The 22748-nt window shown below is 38.2% G+C and overlaps 1 protein-coding gene across 7 annotated transcripts in view; it reads right to left on the bottom strand.

Annotated features, from left to right (window-relative positions):
• Positions 1–22748, bottom strand: part of Btk (tyrosine-protein kinase Btk29A) — a 728553-nt gene that overhangs the window by 140478 nt on the left and 565327 nt on the right. For all 7 annotated transcript variants that reach the window (XM_070084310.1, XM_070084315.1, XM_053773706.2 and 4 more), the window contains 2 exons: positions 4251–4316; positions 3825–3956 (listed from right to left, as the gene is read on the bottom strand). In XM_070084310.1, coding sequence (XP_069940411.1) covers positions 3825–3956; positions 4251–4316 — 198 coding nt within the window. The remainder of the gene's footprint in view (positions 1–3824; positions 3957–4250; positions 4317–22748) is intronic.

The following is a 22748-nucleotide window of genomic DNA, read 5'->3' as shown; positions in this document are numbered from 1 at the left end:
GTTCTTGACCCTCTTCTCTTTCTCATTTACATAAATGACCTACCAAATGCATTGCAACTACTCAAACCCACACTATTTGCAGATGACACTACATACGTCTTCTCTCACCCGAGCCCAGTCATGCTAGCCAATACTGTGAATACCGAATTACAGAAAATATCTACCTGGATGAGGACTAACAAACTTACTCTCAACATTGACAAAACCTACTTCATTCAGTTTGGTAACAGAGCTACAGATGTCCCTCTTAACATAATGATAAACGGATCACCTATCACAAAGCTCACAGAGGGAAAATTCTTAGGAATCCACCTTGATAATAGACTAAAATTTCAAACACATATACAACAAATTTCCAAGAAAATTTCCAAGACCATAGGCATACTATCGAAGATATGGTACTATGTTCCACAGTCAGCCCTCCTGGCCCTATATCACTCACTTATTTACCCCTATTTCACCTATGGAATTTGTGCATGGAGCTCAACAACAATAAACTATCTCAGACCATTAATTGCCCAACAAAAGGCTGCAGTCAGAATGATAACAAATTCCCACTACAGGCAGCACACTCCACCAATATTCAAAACTCTAAACCTACTCACCATACAAAACATCCATACTTATTATTGTACCTACTACATACATAGAACACTCAACTCGAATATAAACTCTCCCCTCAAACGTCTCCTTACCAACCTCAACAGAACACATGACCATAACACAAGGCACAGATCACTCTTTGATATTCCTCATGTCCATCTCACACTATGCAAAAACTCAATGCACATAAAAGGCCCAAAAATTTGGAATTCATTACCTGTGAATATAAAAGAAACACTGTCTGTTTATAAATTCAAGTCTCTTCTTAAAAATCACTTTCTCACCCACAACTAAATAAATACTGAATAATTGTATCTCATAAATGTTTAACCTGTGACCCAATCAAACTTTGTTATTTTTAATTACATTACCTAACAGAATACAGTGGGCCCCCGACATTCGATGGCATCGACATTCGATAAATCCGACATTCGATGCATTTTAACGCAAAAATTTCGCCTCGACATTCGATCGAAAACCCGTTATTCGATACGATTCGTACGAGACGTGTCCACGTGTGGCCTGAACTGCCCCGTGTGTGCCAGTGTTTACAAGCCAGCCAGTGTGCGCTCATCTAAGGATACATTCGGTACATTCCATATTATCCATATTATCACTGTTTTTGGTGCTTGTTTCTGCAAAATAAGTAACCATGGGTCCCAAGAAAGCTTCTAGTGCCAACCCTTCCATCAATCCATCCCATCAATCATCACCAGATCTTCATTAAAGGTAAGTGTCAATTATTCTATTGTTATTAATCTATTGCTATTGTTGTTATTGTAATTATTCTATTGCATTAAACTTAATATTTCATGTGGTAAATTTTTTTTTTCATACTTTTGGGTGTCTTGCACAGATTAATTTGATTTCCATTATTTCTTATGGGGAAAATTAATTCGACTTTCGATATTTTCGACATTCGATGAGCTCTCAGGAACGGATTAATATCGAATGTTGGGGGTCCACTGTACTTCATTCAACTGAATGCACAGCAACACAGTAAATGACCATATGACCTGTCTTTGAAATACTCATTTGTGCTTAATTGTTAACTGTTTACAACAATGTTTACCACTGAATGTATCATTGCTTAGTTAATCTTAAGTTAAAGATTGAGACACTTATGCAGCATATGGGAATCTTTATTCAGGAAACGTTTCGCCACACAGTGGCTTCATCAGTCCAATACAAAGAGGAAGGCGTAAGGAGAGCAGGAGTATGAGGTAATCAGTCCCTCAGCCTGGAGTCGATGTGTTCAGTCCATCATTCTTGTAGAATGTACAGCATAGGGCCGTAGACGTGGCTTATATACTGTAGAGAGCTGAGGTGAAGCAGACGGAGGCGGGGTCATAGTGGTACCATCCACTAGTCGAAGTAGGTCTTCGTCCAAAGGTTGAACAAGTGTTGAAGAATTCTTTGTAACAAGATCCCATGATGCTGCAGTGTCTGACAGTTGTGATGAATGGTTTGAAAAACCGACAAGTTGAAGATTGAGACACTTATGCAGCATATGGGAATCTTTATTCAGGAAACGTTTCGCCACACAGTGGCTTCATCAGTCCAATACAAAGAGGAAGGCGTAAGGAGAGCAGGAGTATCACAACTGTCAGACACTGCAGCATCATGGGATCTTGTTACAAAGAATTCTTCAACACTTGTTCAACCTTTGGACGAAGACCAACTTCGACTAGTGGGTGGTACCACTATGACCCCGCCTCCGCCTGCTTCACCTCACCTCTCTACAGTATATAAGCCACGTCTACGGCCCTATGCTGTACATTCTACAAGATTGATGGACTGAACACATCGACTCCAGGCTGAGGGACTGATTACCTCATACTCCTGCTCTTCTTACGCCTTCCTCTTTGTATTGGACTGATGAAGCCACTGTGTGGTGAAACGTTTCCTGAATAAAGATTCCCATATGCTGCATAAGTGTCTCAATCTTCAACTTGTCGGTTTTTCAAACCATTCTTCACACATAATCTTAAGTTAATTTTAAGCCTGCACATAATGCTCTGCATAGAAGGAGCTTTGGCATGTTACACTTAACCACTGTATTTCCTTGTACTTCTATGTATCATGTTCAAATAAATTCAAATAAATAAATAAATAAATGGAGTTTGCCTTACAAACACTCCATTTTCTGTTATAATAAAAGCATGGGAAGGTATGTAGACAGGAGCAGGAACAATGGCCACTGTGCTGTCACCTCCACTACCACTACTCAAATATGTAATGAAACATTTCATTCAGTCTAGTGTATATATCATGTTTCTATGTTATTAATATTGTTTATTATGTCATATTAACGCGATGGGCTGGAGTTTTGAAACTCTATGACCGCGGGTTCAATCCCGGCAGGGGGTATGGTTTATTTATATTTATTTTTCATTGTTTTCTGTATGTAAAACTATAGCTATTCTCTATAAAATGCATTTTTTGTTAATGTTTTTGGGTGTCTGAAACGAATTAATTGGAAATATTACTTCAGTTTTCGGCCATTTCAGATTTAGGCCAACCTTCTGGAATGGATTAATTACAAAAAACCGGGGGTCTACTGTATATGTTTTATAGTTATTTTTAAATACTACTGTGTTGTAAGTTAACATACGTTTTATCAGTTTCATCAGAGATAGCGTAATATATAAAGCTGCACCATATAATAACAGTAGTGATATTTGCACACCTTACATTGCTGACAATATACAACATGAGTGTACAGTCTAGACCAGTGGCAGTAACCTGTATTCACCCTTCATCCATCAATGTTGTAGCACCATTTCCAAATTATAAAAGGTTATATTTTGTTTCAGTAATGTCTTCTGAATATTAGTAACCACATCACCTCTGACATATCATAAGATAATTTCAGCCACATATTGCTCTGCCTTCTTGTAAAAAATTATTGATTTAAACATTAATTTTCACCCTTTCCCTTGTAAATGTAATTTTTTTTTAATAAACACCTATTGTATTAACAAGCTTTTACTTAATGTTCTCTAAATATTTCACTGCAATAACAAAATCCACATAAGAAAATTTATTTATGACAAATTAGATGTTAAGCTAAAATCTTGTTTGTAAACATCAAAGACGTGATTAATTTTTTAAACATTTAGCAAAGATCAGTTGTGTATATGCTTTCTAATATATACAGTAGGTAGGTTGGTAAAACAAAACAAAAACTGTTCTTCCCAATACAATGTACTTCAACTCACTGCTTGGAGAAGACAGATAAAGTATATATCCCAGAGTTAGTAGTGGAATTCCTAACTACAAAGCCACCTTCTCGCTCCTGCTGCATCAGAAGTATTTCTGCACGTTGTCTTGTTGCATCTCCAAGATACCATCTGTAGTAACAAAAATTAATTCAAATATATATGTACTGTATAATACATGTTTTTCATCACTAAGTTTATTAACCTGGAAATTTAATATAAGAGGTGTAGTGAATACAATAAAGAACTGTAAATGCTTTTAAAAAGTTATCTTGAAAATAATACATACACTATTTTTAAATTCTAAGATGTTATTAAAACACATTACACCAATATCCTAAACACCTTACTTGCACTAACTATAATCTGTAATGCAATACTGATACTACAATAACAAGTAATGATAAAACTTTCTTGGCTACTCACTCATACTGTTGTAAACCCATTGTCCCTCGCTCTCTCACATAGTTGCTGGGTGCAAAGCCTTCAAGCCTGTAAATAAGAACATAAAACTTAAGAACGGAGGAACACTGCAGCAAGCTTACTGGCCCATGCTAGGAGGCCCAAGTCACACCCACTCACATATTTGTGTAGCTTAAAAATAGTCTAGACAAGGCTTTCACTTCAATGGCACTAAGCCAGAGTTTGTTCCACTCATCCACAATTCTATTACCAAACTAATGCTTTCCTATGTCCATTTCATATCTAATTTTTTCCAGCTTGAACCCATTGCTACAAATCCTGCCTTAGTTAGATATCTATCTATCTATCTCTCTATCTATCTCTCTATCTATCTCTCTCTCTATCTATCTCTCTCTCTATCTATCTCTCTATCTATCTATCTCTCTATCTATCTATCTATCTATCTCTCTATCTATCTATCTATCTATTTATCTATCTATCTACCTCTCTCTCTCTCTATCTATCTCTCTATCTATCTCTCTATCTATCTCTCTATCTATCTCTCTATCTCTCTCTCTCTCTCTCCAGCAGGCATGCGTGAGCGTGTTTGATAGGAGTGAATGGAGACAAATGGTTTTTAATACTTGACGTGCTGTTGGAGTGTGAGCAAAGTAACATTTATGAAGGGATTCAGGGAAACCGGCAGGCCGGACTTGAGTCCTGGAGATGGGAAGTACAGTGCCTGCACTCTGAAGGAGGGGTGTTAATGTTGCAGTTTAAAAACTGTAGTGTAAAGCACCCTTCTGGCAAGACAGTGATGGAGTGAATGATGGTGAAAGTTTTTCTTTTTCGGGCCACCCTGCCTTGGTGGGAATCGGCCGGTGTGATAATAAAAAAAAAATAAATATATATATATATTTTTATTATCACACTGGCCGATTCCCACCAAGGCAGGGTGGCCCGAAAAAGAAAAACTTTCACCATCATTCACTCCATTACTGTCTTGCCAGAAGGGTGCTTTACACTACAGTTTTTAAACTGCAACATTAACACCTCTCCTTCAGAGTGTAGGCACTGTACTTCCCATCTCCAGGACTCAAGTCCGGCCTGCCGGTTTCCCTGAACCCCTTCATAAATGTTACTTTGCTCACACTCCAACAGCACGTCAAGTATTAAAAACCATTTGTCTCCATTCACTCCTATCAAACACGCTCACACATGCCTGCTGGAAGTCCAAGCCCCTCGCACACAAAACCTCCTTTACCCCCTCCCTCCAACCTTTCCTAGGCTGACCCCTACCCCGCCTTCCTTCCACTACAGACTGATACACTCTTGAAGTCACTCTGTTTCGCTCCATTCTCTCTACATGTCCGAACCACCTCAACAACCCTTCCTCAGCCCTCTGGACAACAGTTTTGGTAATCCCACACCTCCTCATAACTTCCAAACTACGAATTCTCTGCATTATATTCACACTACACATTGCCCTCAGACATGACATCTCCACTGCCTCCAGCCTTCTCCTCGCTGCAACATTCATCACCCATGCTTCACACCCACATAAGAGTGTTGGTAAAACTATACTCTCATACATTCCCCTCTTTGCCTCCAAGGACAAAGTTCTTTGTCTCCACAGACTCCTAAGTGCACCACTCACCCTTTTCCCCTCATCAATTCTATGATTCACCTCATCTTTCATAGACCCATCCGCTGACACGTCCACTCCCAAATATCTGAATACATTCACCTCCTCCATACTCTCTCCCTCCAATCTGATATCCAATCTTTCATCACCTAATCTTTTTGTTATCCTCATAACCTTACTCTTTCCTGTATTCACTTTTAATTTTCTTCTTTTGCACACCCTACCAAATTCATCCACCAATCTCTGCAACTTCTCTTCAGAATCTCCCAAGAGCACAGTGTCATCAGCAAAGAGCAACTGTGACAACTCCCACTTTATGTGTGATTCTTTATCTTTTAACTCCACACCTCTTGCCAAGACCCTCGCATTTACTTCTCTTACAACCCCATCTATAAATATATTAAACAACCACGGTGACATCACACATCCTTGTCTAAGGCCTACTTTTACTGGGAAATAATTTCCCTCTTTCCTACATACTCTAACTTGAGCCTCATTATCTTCATAAAAACTCTTCACTGCTTTCAGTAACCTACCTCCTACACCATACACCTGCAACATCTGCCACATTGCCCCCCTATCCACCCTGTCATACGCCTTTTCCAAATCCATAAATGCCACAAAGACCTCTTTAGCCTTATCTAAATACTGTTCACTTATATGTTTCACTGTAAACACCTGGTCCACACACCCCCTACCTTTCCTAAAGCCTCCTTGTTCATCTGCTATCCTATTCTCCGTCTTACTCTTAATTCTTTCAATAATAACTCTACCATACACTTTACCAGGTATACTCAACAGACTTATCCCCCTATAATTTTTGCACTCTCTTTTGTCTCCTTTGCCTTTATACAAAGGAACTATGCATACTCTCTGCCAATCCCTAGGTACCTTACCCTCTTCCATACATTTATTAAATAATTGCACCAACCACTCCAAAACTATATCCCCACCTGCTATTAACATTTCTATCTTTATCCCATCAATCCCAGCTGCCTTACCCCCTTTCATTTTACCTACTGCCTCACAAACTTCCCCCACACTCACAACTGGCTCTTCCTCACTCCTACAAGATGTTATTCCTCTTTGCTCTATACACGAAATCACAGCTTCCCTATCTTCATCAACATTTAACAATTCCTCAAAATATTCCCTCCATCTTCCCAATACCTCTAACTCTCCATTTAATAACTCTCCTCTCCTATTTTTAACTGACAAATCCATTTGTTCTCTAGGCTTCCTTAACTTGTTAATCTCACTCCAAAACTTTTTCTTATTTTCAACAAAATTTGTTGATAACATTTCACCCACTCTCTCATTTGCTCTCTTTTTACATTGCTTCACCACTCTCTTAACCTCTCTCTTCCTCTCCATATACTCTTCCCTCCTTGCATCACTTCTACTTAGTAAAAACTTCTCATATGCTATCTTTTTCTCCCTTACTACTCTCTTTACATCATCATTCCACCAATCGCTCCTCTTCCCTCCCGCACCCACTTTCCTGTAACCACAAACTTCTGCTGAACACACTAACACTACATTTTTAAACCTACCCCATACCTCTTCGACCCCATTTCCTATGCTCTCATTAGCCCATCTATCCTCCAATAGCTGTTTATATCTTACCCTAACTGCCTCCTCTTTTAGTTTATAAACCTTCACCTCTCTCTTCCCTGATGCTTCTATTCTCCTTGTATCCCATCTACCTTTTACTCTCAGTGTAGCTACAACTAGAAAGTGATCTGATATATCTGTGGCCCCTCTATAAACATGTACATCCTGAAGTCTACTCAACAGTCTTTTATCTACCAATACATAATCCAACAAACTACTGTCATTTCGCCCTACATCATATCTTGTATACTTATTTATCCTCTTTTTCTTAAAATATGTATTACCTATAACTAAACCCCTTTCTATGCAAAGTTCAATCAAAGGGCTCCCATTATCATTTACACCTGGCACCCCAAACTTACCTACCACACCCTCTCTAAAAGTTTCTCCTACTTTAGCATTCAGATCCCCTACCATAATGACTCTCTCACTTGGTTCAAAGGCTCCTATATATTCACTTAACATCTCCCAAAATCCCTCTCTCTCCTCTACATTCCTCTCTTCTCCAGGTGCATACACGCTTATTATGACCCACTTTTCGCATCCAACCTTTACTTTAATCCACATAATTCTTGAATTTAAACATTCATATTCTCTTTTCTCCTTCCATATCTGATCCTTCAACATATATATATATATACATGTATATATATATATATATATATATATATATATATATATATATATATATATATATATATATATATATATATATATATATATATATATATATATATAAAGTGAGTGACGGGGATGTGGAAGAGTTGGTGAAGGACCACAGGGAAGAGCTAACCACTGACGAACTCCAAGAGCTTCAACTGGAACAACATCAGACCACAGCCGAGGAACTTGCTTCAGAGGTGGAGGAAGAGGGAGTGGATGAGGTGCCTTCTTCAGTGATTAAGGACATATGTGGAATGAGTTGCAAAGATTTGTTAAAAAGTATCACCCTGACCAAGCTGAAACAAGCCGTATCTGCAACATGTACAATGACAGTGCTGTGTCCCACTTCAGGAAAATCTTAAAGAAACGGCAGAAAAAGACCTCTCTCGATAGATATCTTGTGCGCCAGGGGTCAGTGACTCTCAAGGTGTTCCCAGTGGCATTAAAAGAAGGGAAGTAACCCCAGATAAGGACTTGTTACCTAAAGTCCTAATGGAAGGACATTCTCCTTCCAAACAATAGTGTACACCTTCCTCCTATCACCTCCTCCCATCTTCCATCCACCCAATGTTATTATTATTTATTTTAAATGCATGTACTTGATTTCTGATTGTTTTCATTATGTAAATCTTTATTTAATTTGAAAAAAAAAAATTTATTTTAATATTTTTGGGTGTTTGGAACGGATTAATTTTATTTCCATTATTTCTTATGGGGAAAATGGTTTCGAGTTTCGTGAATTTCGACCTTCGGCGGGATCTCTGGAACGGATTAATCACGAAACTCGGGGGTCCACTGTGTATATATATATATATATACAGGAGGGCCCCACTTATACGGCGGGTTAGGTTCCAGGCTACCGCCGTAAAGCGGAAACCACCGTAAAGTGGAACACCCTTTTTTTCCACTTACAAATGCATACAAACACTAGATAACAAGTTTACACTAACATATATTATGTTAGCAATAGAACCAGGCATCAAAAAACAATAAAAAAGTACAATACACACATAGTGCACTCATTACTTACCTTAAAATATTTATAGTCTTAATCTAGGGTGAGACAAGTAGTATTTACTGTAAGAAATCAAGTGTGGTATGTATGGTAGTCAGCCAGGCTACCATACCAGGCCACCCCACCCACACATACTATTCTATGATATTTAAGCATCCCAGAGCGATAAAATGTATATACACTTCACTCATTACTTACCTTAAAATATAGGGTGAGATGAGTAATATTTATTGTAAAAAATCAAGTGTGGTATGTATGGTAGTCAGCCAGGCTACAATACCAGAGAGAAAGAATGAGTGCATGAGAGAGGACAGGCGCAGAGTTATGTAAACAAACCAAGCGAAGGTAAGTTTTGTAAACAGTGTACACGTCTGGTTTGTGTACAAGTTACATTGTGTACAGGTTGTCTCTACATTGATACGGTAGAATAAATAAAGAAGAACATTCCCATTCTCATGTAACATCATTTTGAGAAGAAATGATGCTCTGAGTGAAGGCAATGGAAGTAAGTCACTCTGACTTTTTTGGGTTATCCTAGGTTCTCTACACATATGTTGTTATGTATTTATGTTATGTATCGTGTTTATTATATAATTTTGAAAAAAATATCACAGATGGATTAATGAAAATGTGTATATTAACGTAATATACAACATTTAATGATACACCGAGCTCAGACAGCGTAAACAAACAAACTGAACAGGTTGTGGACGATCACTCGGTCAGGCGAAATAGACGGTATTAATACGTGTCCAGTTTTAGTTCATTCATGTACATTTGTAAGAGTTTGTGAAACTTTTACCTTATAATATTTTTATTATTATTATAATAATTAAATCACGAAACAAATACTCATACACTGTGTACAAGTTAGTACAGAATTATAGCTATAAAGTGAAGGCATACGAAAGGAATATTTTTCTACAGTTATCCCTAGTAACAGGTGATGGGCTAGAGAAAACGTAATTCTTCCGACACTTCTACAAACCGTTTGGTAAACATCTCATATATATTTGTATAAATTTTTATACTGTGGGTGCATGTATCATGTTTGTGTGTTACATAATGTGTTTCTTATATAATTTTGAAAAAAATATCATAGATAGATTAAGGGAAATGTCTATATTAACGTAATATGCGACATTAATGCGCCCAAGAGATTATTATTACTATTATTATTATTATTATTATTATTATTATTATTATTATTGCATCAAGAGTAGAGAGACTCTTAGTGATTTTAATGTGTACCTACATGCCAGCACAGTGTGTAAGTTTATTTAGGTACAGGTGTACACAAGTTTAATTATCAAGTACAATACATATAAAATATACAATAACTTTAAAACACTTGAAATTTTGGAAAGTTTCCAGACATAATAAGATGTGCTCAGGGAGAATGTAAACAAACTCGGTGGGCCGCTGTGACCGTATTAGAAAGACAGGTGGGGGGAGCCGTATAGCGAGTTTTGGTCATAATTTGAAATGTCCGTATTAGCGGAATGCCGTAAAGCGAAACGCCATAAAGCGGGGCCCTGCTGTATATATATATACAGTGGTCCCCTGCTTTTCGTAGTTCCCGGCAATCGTAAAATTCGCCAATCATAGAGGTATTTTTGTATAAACATGGACTCGCTTTTCATAGGTTGACTCGCGAGTCGTAGTTCGTCCGGGACGCGTACCCACGGCATGAGCCAGGGCGGCAGCCAGTCTGGCATTGTTTACCAGTGAGCGAAGGTCCTCTCACGTGCTCCAGCGAAATATTTCATAATATTCCATTTATTTTAGTGCTTGCAAGTACTAAATAAGCTACCATGGCTCAAAAGAAAGCTCCTAGTGCCAAGCCTGTGGTAAAGAAGGTGAGAAATACGATTGAATTTAAGAAAACCATCATTGAACAATATGAAAGTGGTACAAGTGTGGCTGAACTGTCCAGGATGTATAAGAAACCCTACACAACCTTATGTTCCATAGCGGCCAAGAAAAATGAAATAAAGGATGCTGTTGTTGCAAAGGGAGTAACTATGCTGACAAAAATGAGATCACCAGTACTGGAAGAGGTTGAGAAGTTATTATTGGTGTGGATAAATGAGAAACAATTAGCAGGAGATACTCTTATGACTTCGTTTATTTGTGAAAAGGCTAGGCAGTTGCATGAAGATTTGGTAAAGAAATTGCCTGCACATAGTGGTGAAGTGAATGAATTTAAGGCCAGCAAAGGCTGGTTTGAGAGATTTAAGAACCGTACTGGCATACACAGTGTGGTAAGGCATGGTGAGGCTGCCAGTTTGGACCACAAGGCGGCTGAAAAATATGTGCATGAATTCCAGTACATAGAGGCTGAAGGACTGAAACCTGAACAAGTGTTCAATTGTGACAAAACAGGCCTCTTTTGGAAGAAAATGCCAAAGAGGACCTTCATTACACAAGAGGAAAAGGCAATGCCAGGACAAGCCTATGAAAGACAGGCTGACGCTAATGTTCTGTGCTAATGCTAGTGGAGATTTCAAAGTGAAGCCATTACTAGTGTACCATTCTGAAAATCCCAAAGTGTTCAGGAAAAACAATGTTATGAAGAGTAAATTGTGTGTGTTTTGGAAATCTAATAGTAAGGCATGGGTCACGAGGGAAATTTTCGTCGAGTGGTTCAATGAAGTGTTTGGCCCTAGTGTGAAGGAGTATCTCCTGGAAAAGAAATTGGATCTCAAGTGCCTGCTAGTAATGGACAATGCACCTGCTCATCCTCCAAACTTGGATGACCTAATTTTCGAGGAGTTTGGGTTCATCACAGTAAAGTTCTTGCCCCCGAATACCACTCCTCTCCTCCAACCCATGGACCAGCAGGTTATTGCAAACTTTAAAAAACTCTACACAAAAGCAATGTTTCACAGGTGCTTGACTGTGACCACAGACACTCACTTGACCCTAAGGGAATTTTGGAGAGAACACTTCAGCATCCTCCACTGCATAACCCTTATAGGTATGGCTTGGGAGGGAGTGACTACCAGGACTTTGAACTCTGCCTGGAGAAAATTGTGGCCAGATTGTGTCGACAAGAGGGATTTTGAAGAATTTGGGACTGACCCTAATGAGTCTATGTCTGTTGTAAAATCAATTGTGGCACTGGGGAGTTCCATGGGGTTGGATGTGAGTTTGGAGGATGTGGAAGAATTGGTGGAATACCACAATGAAGAGCTCACCACTGAGGAGCTGCAAGAGCTTCAGCAGGAAGAGCAACACATCGCAGCTCAGAATCTTGCTGCAGAGGAGGAGGAAGAGAGATGGAAGAAGGTGCCTTCTTCAGAAATTAAAGAGATTTTTACTATGTGGGGTAAGATGGAAAGCTTTATGGAGAAACATCACCCTAACAAGGTTGTTGCAAGCCAGGTTGGCAACATGTACAGTGACAAAGTCTTGGGCCATTTTAGGGAAGTGTTAAAGAGATGCCAGAAACAGAGCTCTCTCCACAGTTATTTTGTGAGACAGGACTCCAGTGACTCTAAAGGTGGTCCTATTGGCATTAAGAAACAGAGAAGAGAAGCAACCCCAGAAAAGCAAATGGTACCTGAGGTGTTGATGGAAGGGGATTTCCCTTCCAAACTATAAACAATCCACTCTCTCTCCTCCTCCAGTCTCCCATACACTAAGAAGAATCTCCAATAAAGGTAAGTGTTATGCTGTTAATGTTTCATTCATCATTTCCCATTGTATTGTTTATGTACTACATGCATATTTCATGTTAAAAAATTTTTTGTTTTAATACTTCTGGGTGTCAGGAACAGATTAATTGTATTTACATTATTTCTTATGGGGAAAATTGATTCGTAAATTGTAAATTTTGTTTATAGTAACGGCTCCAGGAACGGATTAATTACGAACAAAGAGGGACCACTGAATATATATATATATATATATATATATCCACATCCACAGCAGGACTCGAACCTGCTAACTCTGTATCACAGTCCACAGTACTTTACCACGGAGCTAGACCCGCGATAAGTATGGGCGCTTAGCCAAAGCTAAGTGATGTTTCCCTATACCCCTGGCACCAAGCTCGTTTTGAAAGTTATTTCATGAAATCCTGCCACATGCAGTGGACAACAAAAGAGATTTGAAATGCTTAACAATTCGCAAACATGCGAAATTATTTACAAACATTGTCTCTACGTCCACAGCAAGACTCGAACCTGCAAACTCTGTATCAGAGTCCACAGTACTTTACCACGGAGTTAGACCCACGATAAGTATGGGCACTTAGCAGAAGCTAAGCGATGTTTCCCCATACCCCTGGGCACCAAGCTCATTTTGAAAGTTATTTCATATATATATATATATATATATATATATATATATATATATATATATATATAATATATATATATATATATACATATACAGTGGACCCCCGCATAACGATTACCTCCGAATGCGACCAATTATGTAAGTGTATTTATGTAAGTGCGTTTGTACGTGTATGTTTGGGGGTCTGAAATGGACTAATCTACTTCACAATATTTCTTATGGGAACAAATTCGGTCAGTACTGGCACCTGAACATACTTCTGGAGTGAAAAAATATCGTTAACCGGGGGTCCACTGTATATATATATATACACACAGTAAGGCCCCGCTTTACGGCGTTTCGCCTTACGGCATTCTGCTAATACGGCGATGTCAAATTATGACCAAAATTTGCTATACGGCAAGCGGTCTTTCAAATACGGCGCCCCCCACCCGGCTTGTTTACATTTTCCGTGACCACATCTATTATGCCAGGAAACTTTCCAAAATTTCAAGTGTTTTAAAATTACTGCATATTTTTTTGTGTCAGCATAGTTGCTGATCCCTGTGTAGTATAGTATATCAGTATCATCCATGTGCTTTAGATAGGAGATCCCTAGGCCTGTGACTGTTTGTGTGACGTCACGGGATGCGCATGTGTACGTTCGTACCTCTGCCTCCTCCTCAGTCGGCGTTAGACATCCAGGCTAGAACACGGCAAGGCTGGGCTCCATCTCCCATCATCACAGTCTGACAATATATCGTTACCATCCAACAAGTGTGTCTACCTTCAACCCTCGATATCTCCATTTAAGAACCCCTACGATATTTGTACCTAAATATACTTACACACTGTGCTGGTGTGCAGGTACACATTAAAATCACTAAGTCTCTCTCTACTGGTGGCTAAAGCTCCCGCTTCACACACGGAGGGCCCGGGTTCGATTCCTGGCGGGTGGAAACATTTCGACACGTTTCCTTACACCTGTTGTCCTGTTCACCTAGCAGCAAATAGGTACCTGAGTGTTAGTTGACTGGTGTGGGTCGCATCCTGGGGGACAAGATTAAGGACCCCAATGGAAATAAGTTAGACAGTCCTCGATGACGCACTGACTTTCTTGGGTTATCCTGGGTGGCAAACCCTCCGGGGTTAAAAATCCGAACGAAATCTTATCTTATCTTATCTCATGACTCCAATACTACGTAATAATCACTCTTGGGCACACTAAATGTCTTATTTTACATCAATATAGGCATTTTCATTAATCCATCTATGATATTTTCCTCAAAATTATATATGAAACATGATACACTCACGGAATAAAAATTGATGTAAATATGAGATTTGTATTCTTTTCGTATGCCTTTACTCTATATACAGTGGACCCCCGCATAACGATGGCATCGCATAGCGATTTTTCCGCATAACGATTACTTTTATCGCAAAATTTTTGCCCCGCATACCGATTAAAAACCCGCATACCGATTTTCGTCCGAGACGCGTCCAATGTGCCCTCACATGTGCCGGCCGTCCCATTGTTTACCAGCCAGCCTCCGCGGTAACATCCAAGCATACACTCGGAATATTTCGTATTATTACAGTGTTTTCGGTGCTGTTTGTGGAAAATAAGTGACCATGGGCCCCAAGAAAGCTTCTAGTGCCAACCCTGTGGTAAAAAGGGTGGGAATTAGTATGGAAATTAAGAAAGATTTTGAAGGGTTTGGGGCTAACCCTGAGAAGCCTATGCCAGTTGTGGAATCCATTGTGCCTACTTCAAAGATTAAGGAAATGTGTGCAGAGTGGGTTGAACTGCAAACCTTTATAGATGAAAATCACCCTGACACAGCTGTTGCAAGCCGTGCTTGTGACTATTTCAATGACAATGTTATGGCCCATTTTAGGAAAGTCTTGAAGGAACGGGAGGTACAGAGCTCTATGGACAGATTTGTTGTGCGACAGAGGTCCAGTGACTCTCAAGCTGGTCCTAGTGGCATTAAAAGAAGAAGGGAAGTAACCCCAGAAAAGGACTTGCTACCTCAAGTCCTAATGGAAGGGGATTCCCCTTCTAAACAGTAAGAAGATAATGCTCTCCCCTCCTCCCATCCCATCAATCATCACCAGATCTTCAATAAAAGTAAGTGTCATGTAATTGTGCATGCCTTTTTCAGTTTGTGTGTATTAAAATTAACATTTCATGTGGTAAAAAAAATTTTTTTTCATACTTTTGGGCGTCTTGCACGGATTAATTTTATTTCCATTATTTCTTATGGGGAAAATTCATTCGCATAACGATTATTTCGCATAACGATGAGCCCTCTTGCACGGATTAAAATCGTTAACCGGGGGTCCACTGTATAGCAATTCACGACCCTTGTGGGTTTAATGCTTTTTATAATAAATAATAATAATATTATTATTATTATTATTAATAATAATAATATTATTATTAATATTATCTTCATTCACTCTAAAAATGGTGTGTTGCTGTTTGTTTATTCTGAACTAACTTGTACAACTTGTACACAATGTAAGAGTATTTGTATTGTGAGGTAATTATTATTAAAATAAAATATTGAGGTAAATGTTTTACAAACTCTTACAAATGGACGTGAATGAACTAAAAGTAGACACATATTAATACGCATTTATTTCACCTGACCAAGTGATCGTCCACTACGTGTTCAGTTTGTGTTCTTACATTGTCTCAACTCTGTATCTCGTTCTCTCTCTCGTTTACTCTTTCGTTAACTAGTTGGCTCTCATTGACGATGGCGTCTAAGGTTAGCTGTAATAAAAAGAGAAGTCGTAAGCCTCTTGCTTTAAGTGCCAAGTTAGAGGATGATGGTGTGCCATTCTGATTTTATTCAATAAACACCCTGCCACTCATCTCTCACACATTAATATTAATATTTTAAGGTAAGTAATAAGTGTACTCTGTGTGTATCTTACCTTTTATTGTGTTTTTAATGCCTATTTCTATTGCTAACTTAATATAAGTTAGTGTAAACTTGTTGTCTGGCATTTATTGCATATTTTACAAGTGCTCTGATAATAATACTTGTGGAGCTGTGTGGTAGCCGGGTGGAGGGACAACATTACGTTTTCTCTGTTCAGTCATCAGAGAAAACGTGTATGAATCTGCGTTTGGTCCAGCCACTCCCTCACTCTGCTTTTGTTTACAATTTTCGACATGAATTATTCATTACTTCTACCTTCGTTTATGATGGCATCTAAAGGTAGTTGTTAGAAATGATTAAATTCAGTGAACAAGGCATGTCAATGTTAATAATATGGCTCTGGGCCACAGTGTAGGTAGCCGGTAGGTGTAGCCCAGACGGGCTACACCTACCTGCTACCTACACTGACTTCCTACAAATAAATACTACTCACCTCTCTTCCTATATTAAGACTACACATATTTTAAGGTAAATAATGAGTGTACTGTATGTGTATTTTACCTCTCTGGGATGTTTTAAATATCGTATATTAAGTATGAGACGGGGAGCCAGTGCTACCTACACCTGGGCTACCTGCACCTGACTTCCTACAAATAAGTACTACTTAAGTTTACAAATACTTTAAGATAAGTAATGAATTTACTGTGAATGTATTTTACTTTGTGTGTTTTTAATGCCTAGTTCTATTACTAACTTAATATAATTTAGTGTAAACTTGTTGTCTGACATTTATATGCATTTATAAATAGAAAAAATGGCGTTCTGCCTTCCAGCGATGTCTGCTTTCTGGCGACAGCTTGGAACCTAACCCACCGTGTAAGTGGGGCCCTACTGTATATATTTTTATTAGCACACTGGCCGATTCCCACCAAGGCAGGGTGGCCCGAAAACGAAAAGCTTTCACCATCATTCACTCCATCACTGTCTTGCCAGAAGGGTGCTTTACACTACAGTTTTTAAACTGCAACATTAACACCTCTCCTTCAGAGTGCAGGCACTGTACTTCCCATCTCCAGGACTCAAGTCCGGCCTGCCGGTTTCCCTGAACCCCTTCATAAATGTTACTTTGCTCACACTCCAACAGCACGTCAAGTATTAAAAACCATTTGTCTCAATTCACTCCTATCAAACACGCTCACACATGCCTGCTGGAAGTCCAAGCCCCTCGCACACAAAACCTCCTTTTAGGTAGTAGGTTGGTAGACAGCAACCACCCATGGAAGTACAGTGGACCCCCGCTTAACGATCCCCTCCAAATGCGACTAATTATGTAAGTGTATTTATGTAAGTGCTTTTGTACATGTATGTTTGGGGGTCTGAAATGGACTAATCTACTTCACAATATTCCTTATGGGAAAAAATTCGGTCAGTACTGGCACCTGAACATACTACTGGAATGAAAAAAGTTCGTTAACCGGGGGTCCACTGTACTACCGTCCTGCCAGATGACTGTGAAACAGAAACCTGTAACTGTTTTGCATGATGGTAGGATTGCTGGTTTCTTTTTCTGTCTCATAAACACGCTAGATAACAGGGATATCTTGCTACTCCTACCTACACTTTGGTCACACTTCACAGACACGCACATGCATATGTATATACATACATCTAGGTTTTTCTCCTTTTTCTAAATAGCTCTTGTTCTTCTTTATTTCTTCTATTGTCCATGGGGAAGTGGAAAAGAATCTTTCCTCCGTAAGCCATGCGTGTTGTATGAGGCTACTAAAATGCCGGGAGCAGTGGGCTAGTAACCCCTTCTCCTGTAGACATTTTACTAAAAAAGAGAAGAAGAAAAACTTTATAATAAATATATATATATATATATATATATATATATATATATATATATATATATATATATATATATATATATATATATATATATATATATATATATATATATATAGAGAGAGAGAGAGAGAGAGAGAGAGAGAGAGACCTTGGGATCATGGGGAAAAAATGCCACACGTTTCCTTAAAGAATTGGGTTCCAGACTCATCGACACCACCTGGGACCCAAGGGCAGCCACTTTCATGTTCCAGCGCCTCAGCATCGCCATCCAGAGGGGAAATGCTTGCTGCATACTTGGCTCACGTCCAGCCTCGGAGGAGCTGGAGGAAATTCATCATCTTTGATACATTGTGTCATTGTATTCATGTTTATGTTTTTTTCTGTAAATGTATTTTTATATATATATATATATATATATATATATATATATATATATATATATATATATATATATATATTTTTTTTTTTTTTTTTTTTTTTTTTTCAACAAGTCGGCCGTCTCCCACTGAGGCAGGGTGACCCAAAAAAGAAAGAAAATATATATATATATATATATATATATATATATATATATATATATATATATATATATATATATATATATATATATATATATATATATATATATATAATGTAAGTGTGGTGGAGGTACGTGAGGCATTACGTAGAATGAAAGGGGGTAAAGCAGCTGGAACTGATGGGATCATGACAGAAATGTTAAAAGCAGGGGGGGATATAGTGTTGGAGTGGTTGGTACTTTTGTTTAATAAATGTATGAAAGAGGGGAAGGTACCTAGGGATTGGCAGAGAGCATGTATAGTCCCTTTATATAAAGAGAAAGGGGACAAAAGAGATTGTAAAAATTATAGAGGAATAAGTTTACTGAGTATACCAGGAAAAGTATACGGTAGAGTTATAATTGAAAGAATTAGAGGTAAGACAGAATGTAGAATTGCGGATGAGCAAGGAGGCTTCAGAGTGGGTAGGGGATGTGTAGATCAAGTGTTTACATTGAAGCATATATGTGAACAGTATTTAGATAAAGGTAGGGAAGTTTTTATTGCATTTATGGATTTAGAAAAGGCATATGATAGAGTGGATAGAGGAGCAATGTGGCAGATGTTGCAAGTTTATGGAATAGGTGGTAAGTTACTAAATGCTGTAAAGAGCTTTTATGAGGATAGTGAGGCCCAGGTTAGGGTGTGTAGAAGAGAGGGAGAATACTTCCCGGTAAAAGTAGGTCTTAGACAGGGATGTGTAATGTCACCATGGTTGTTTAATATATTTATAGATGGGGTTGTAAAAGAAGTAAATGCTAGGGTGTTCGGGAGAGGGGTGGGATTAAATTACGGGGAATCAAATTCAAAATGGGAATTGACACAGTTACTTTTTGCAGATGATACTGTGCTTATGGGAGATTCTAAAGAAAAATTGCAAAGGTTAGTGGATGAGTTTGAGAATGTGTGTAAAGGTAGAAAGTTGAAAGTGAACATAGAAAAGAGTAAGGTGATGAGGGTATCAAATGATTTAGATAAAGAAAAATTGGATATCAAATTGGGGAGGAGGAGTATGGAAGAAGTGAATGTTTTCAGATACTTGGGAGTTGACGTGTCAGCGGATGGATTTATGAAGGATGAGGTTAATCATAGAATTGATGAGGGAAAAAAGGTGAGTGGTGCGTTGAGATATATGTGGAGTCAAAAAACGTTATCTATGGAGGCAAAGAAGGGAATGTATGAAAGTATAGTACAGTGGACCCCCGCTTAACGATCACCTCCAAATGCGACCAATTATGTAAGTGTATTTATGTAAGTGCGTTTGTACGTGTATGTTTGGGGGTCTGAAATGGACTAATCTACTTCACAATATTGCTTATGGGAAAAAATTCGGTCAGTACTGGCACCTGAACATACTACTGGAATGAAAAAAGTTCGTTAACCGGGGGTCCACTGTAGTACCAACACTCTTATATGGATGTGAAGCTTGGGTGGTAAATGCAGCAGCGAGGAGACGGTTGGAGGCAGTGGAGATGTCCTGTTTAAGGGCAATGTGTGGTGTAAATATTATGCAGAAAATTCGGAGTGTGGAAATTAGGAGAAGGTGTGGAGTTAATAAAAGCATTAGTCAGAGGGCAGAAGAGGGGTTGTTGAGGTGGTTTGGTCATTTAGAGAGAATGGATCAAAGTAGAATGACATGGAAAGCATATAAATCTATAGGGGAAGGAAAGAGGGGTAGGGGTCGTCCTCGAAAGGGTTGGAAAGAGGGGGTAAAGGAGGTTTTGTGGGCGAGGGGCTTGGACTTCCAGCGGGCGTGCGTGGGCGTGTTAGATAGGAGTGAATGGAGACGAATGATACTTGGGACCTGACGATCTGTTGGAGTGTGAGCAGGGTAATATTTAGTGAAGGGATTCAGGGAAACCGGTTATTTTCATATAGTCGGACTTGAGTCCTGGAAATGGGAAGTACAATGCCTGCACTTTAAAGGAGGGGTTTGGGATATTGGCAGTTTGGAGGGATATGTTGTGTATCTTTATACGTATATGCTTCTAAACTGTTGTATTCTGAGCACCTCTGCAAAAGCAGTGATAATGTGTGAGTGTGGTGAAAGTGTTGAATGATGATGAAAGTATTTTCTTTTTGGGGATTTTCTTTCTTTTTTTTGGGTCACCCTGCCTCGGTGGGAGACGGCCGACTTGTTGAAATATATATATATATATATATATATATATATATATATATATATATATATATATATATATATATATATATATATACATTGTATATATATATATATATATATATATATATATATATATATCGTGCCGAATAGGCAGAACTTGTGATCTTGGCTTAACCCTTTGAGGGTTTTGGTCGTACTAGTACGTCTTACGCGTAGGGGTTTTTGACGTACTAGTACTCATAAATTCTAGCGGCCTCAAATCTAGTGGGAGAAAGCTGGTAGGCCTTCATATGAAACAATGGGTCTATGTGGTCAGTGTGCACAGTATAAAAAAAATCCTGCAGCACACAGTGCATAATGAGAAAAAAAAAACTTTGACCAATTTTTTTGAATAAATCAGCGACTTTGCAGTGTATTTTCGTATGGTATTTATTGTTGTATTCTAGTTTTCGTGGTCTCATTTTATAGAATGGAAGACATATTACAGAAATTGAGATGATTTTGACTAGTTTTACAATGAAAGGTGCCTTGAAATTGAGCTCAAAGTAGCAGAAATGTTCGATTTTTACCAAACTTCAAAAGTAAACAAATCGTGCCAAGCGTGCAATACACGTCAACTGGTGAGTCTAATATTCTTTCACAAGTGCACCAATAATATTTATACCATTTTTTACACTGATGCAGTAGTCTGCATAACAGTAAATCTTATATTTTTTGTGAAAATAAAAATTCAAAGTGGAAAGCAAAAGAATATAAGAGGGGCCTTGAGACGTGACTAATGACTAGAGGAAATGTCATTTTAGTGCCAGGAATGTCTTTCTTGTTTATTCTGGACCCTATTCGGAAATTGGCATCTTTTGAAATTTGTGTGAAATTGGCAAAATTGCTAAATTCTGACCACTGTACTGGGTAGTTGAGTTTCATAAATGGGTGGTTTCGTGCACCCATTCGATAGAAAAAATGGAGTTCTAGCGAAATATTCATGTTTTTTGTCGACTAGTACAGTGAAATTGGCCGAAAATGGGGCTCAAAGTGGGCAAAATCGCCTTTGCATAAACATCGCCGAGACCGCTAACTTTGCGAGAGCATAATTCCGTAAGTTTTCTATCAAATTTCAAACTTTTGGTGTCTTTATGATCGGGAAAAGATTCTCTATCTTTTCATAAGAGAAAATAATTTTTTTTTTTTTTAAATTTGGCCGACCCTGAGAACGAGTTTCGGAGAGGGCCTGTCGACCCTCAAAGGGTTAAATAGCAACGCTCATCTTTCCGTATAGGACAAGTGAAAATTTGTGTATGCAATAATTTCGCCAAAATCATTTTGAACCTAACGAAAAAATATATTTCTCTGTGTTTGTTTGGTATTAAATTACTGTAAACAAATCTAAAATATATTTAGTTGGGTTAGGCTAAAATAAATTGCTCTTGTTAAAATAAGGTTAGGTAAGTTTTCTAAGATTCTTTTGGTGCAAAATTAAAAATTTTTACATTAACATTAATGAAAAAAATATACTTTTAAAAGTATAAGAGAAAATTTTTGTAAGGACTTCATTTTAAATGAGTTCTTGCTAACTGACCAGTTTTACATATTCGGCACGACATATATATATATATGTATATATATATATATATATATATATATATATATATATATATATATATATATATATATATATATATATATATATATATATATATATATATATATACGGGGTAGGGGTCGGCCTAGGAAGGGTTGGAGGGAGGGGGTAAAGGAGGTTTTGTGTGCGAGGGGCTTGGACTTCCAGCAGGCATGCGTGAGCGTGTTTGATAGGAGTGAATGGAGACAAATGGTTTTTAATACTTGACGTGCTGTTGGAGTGTGAGCAAAGTAAC

The sequence above is a fragment of the Cherax quadricarinatus genome, chromosome 12 (genome assembly GCF_038502225.1).
Source record: "Cherax quadricarinatus isolate ZL_2023a chromosome 12, ASM3850222v1, whole genome shotgun sequence".
NCBI classification, from domain to species: Eukaryota; Metazoa; Arthropoda; class Malacostraca; order Decapoda; family Parastacidae; genus Cherax; species Cherax quadricarinatus.
Note: the sequence above shows the minus strand (reverse complement) of the source record. Positions and strands in the feature narration are given on the sequence as shown.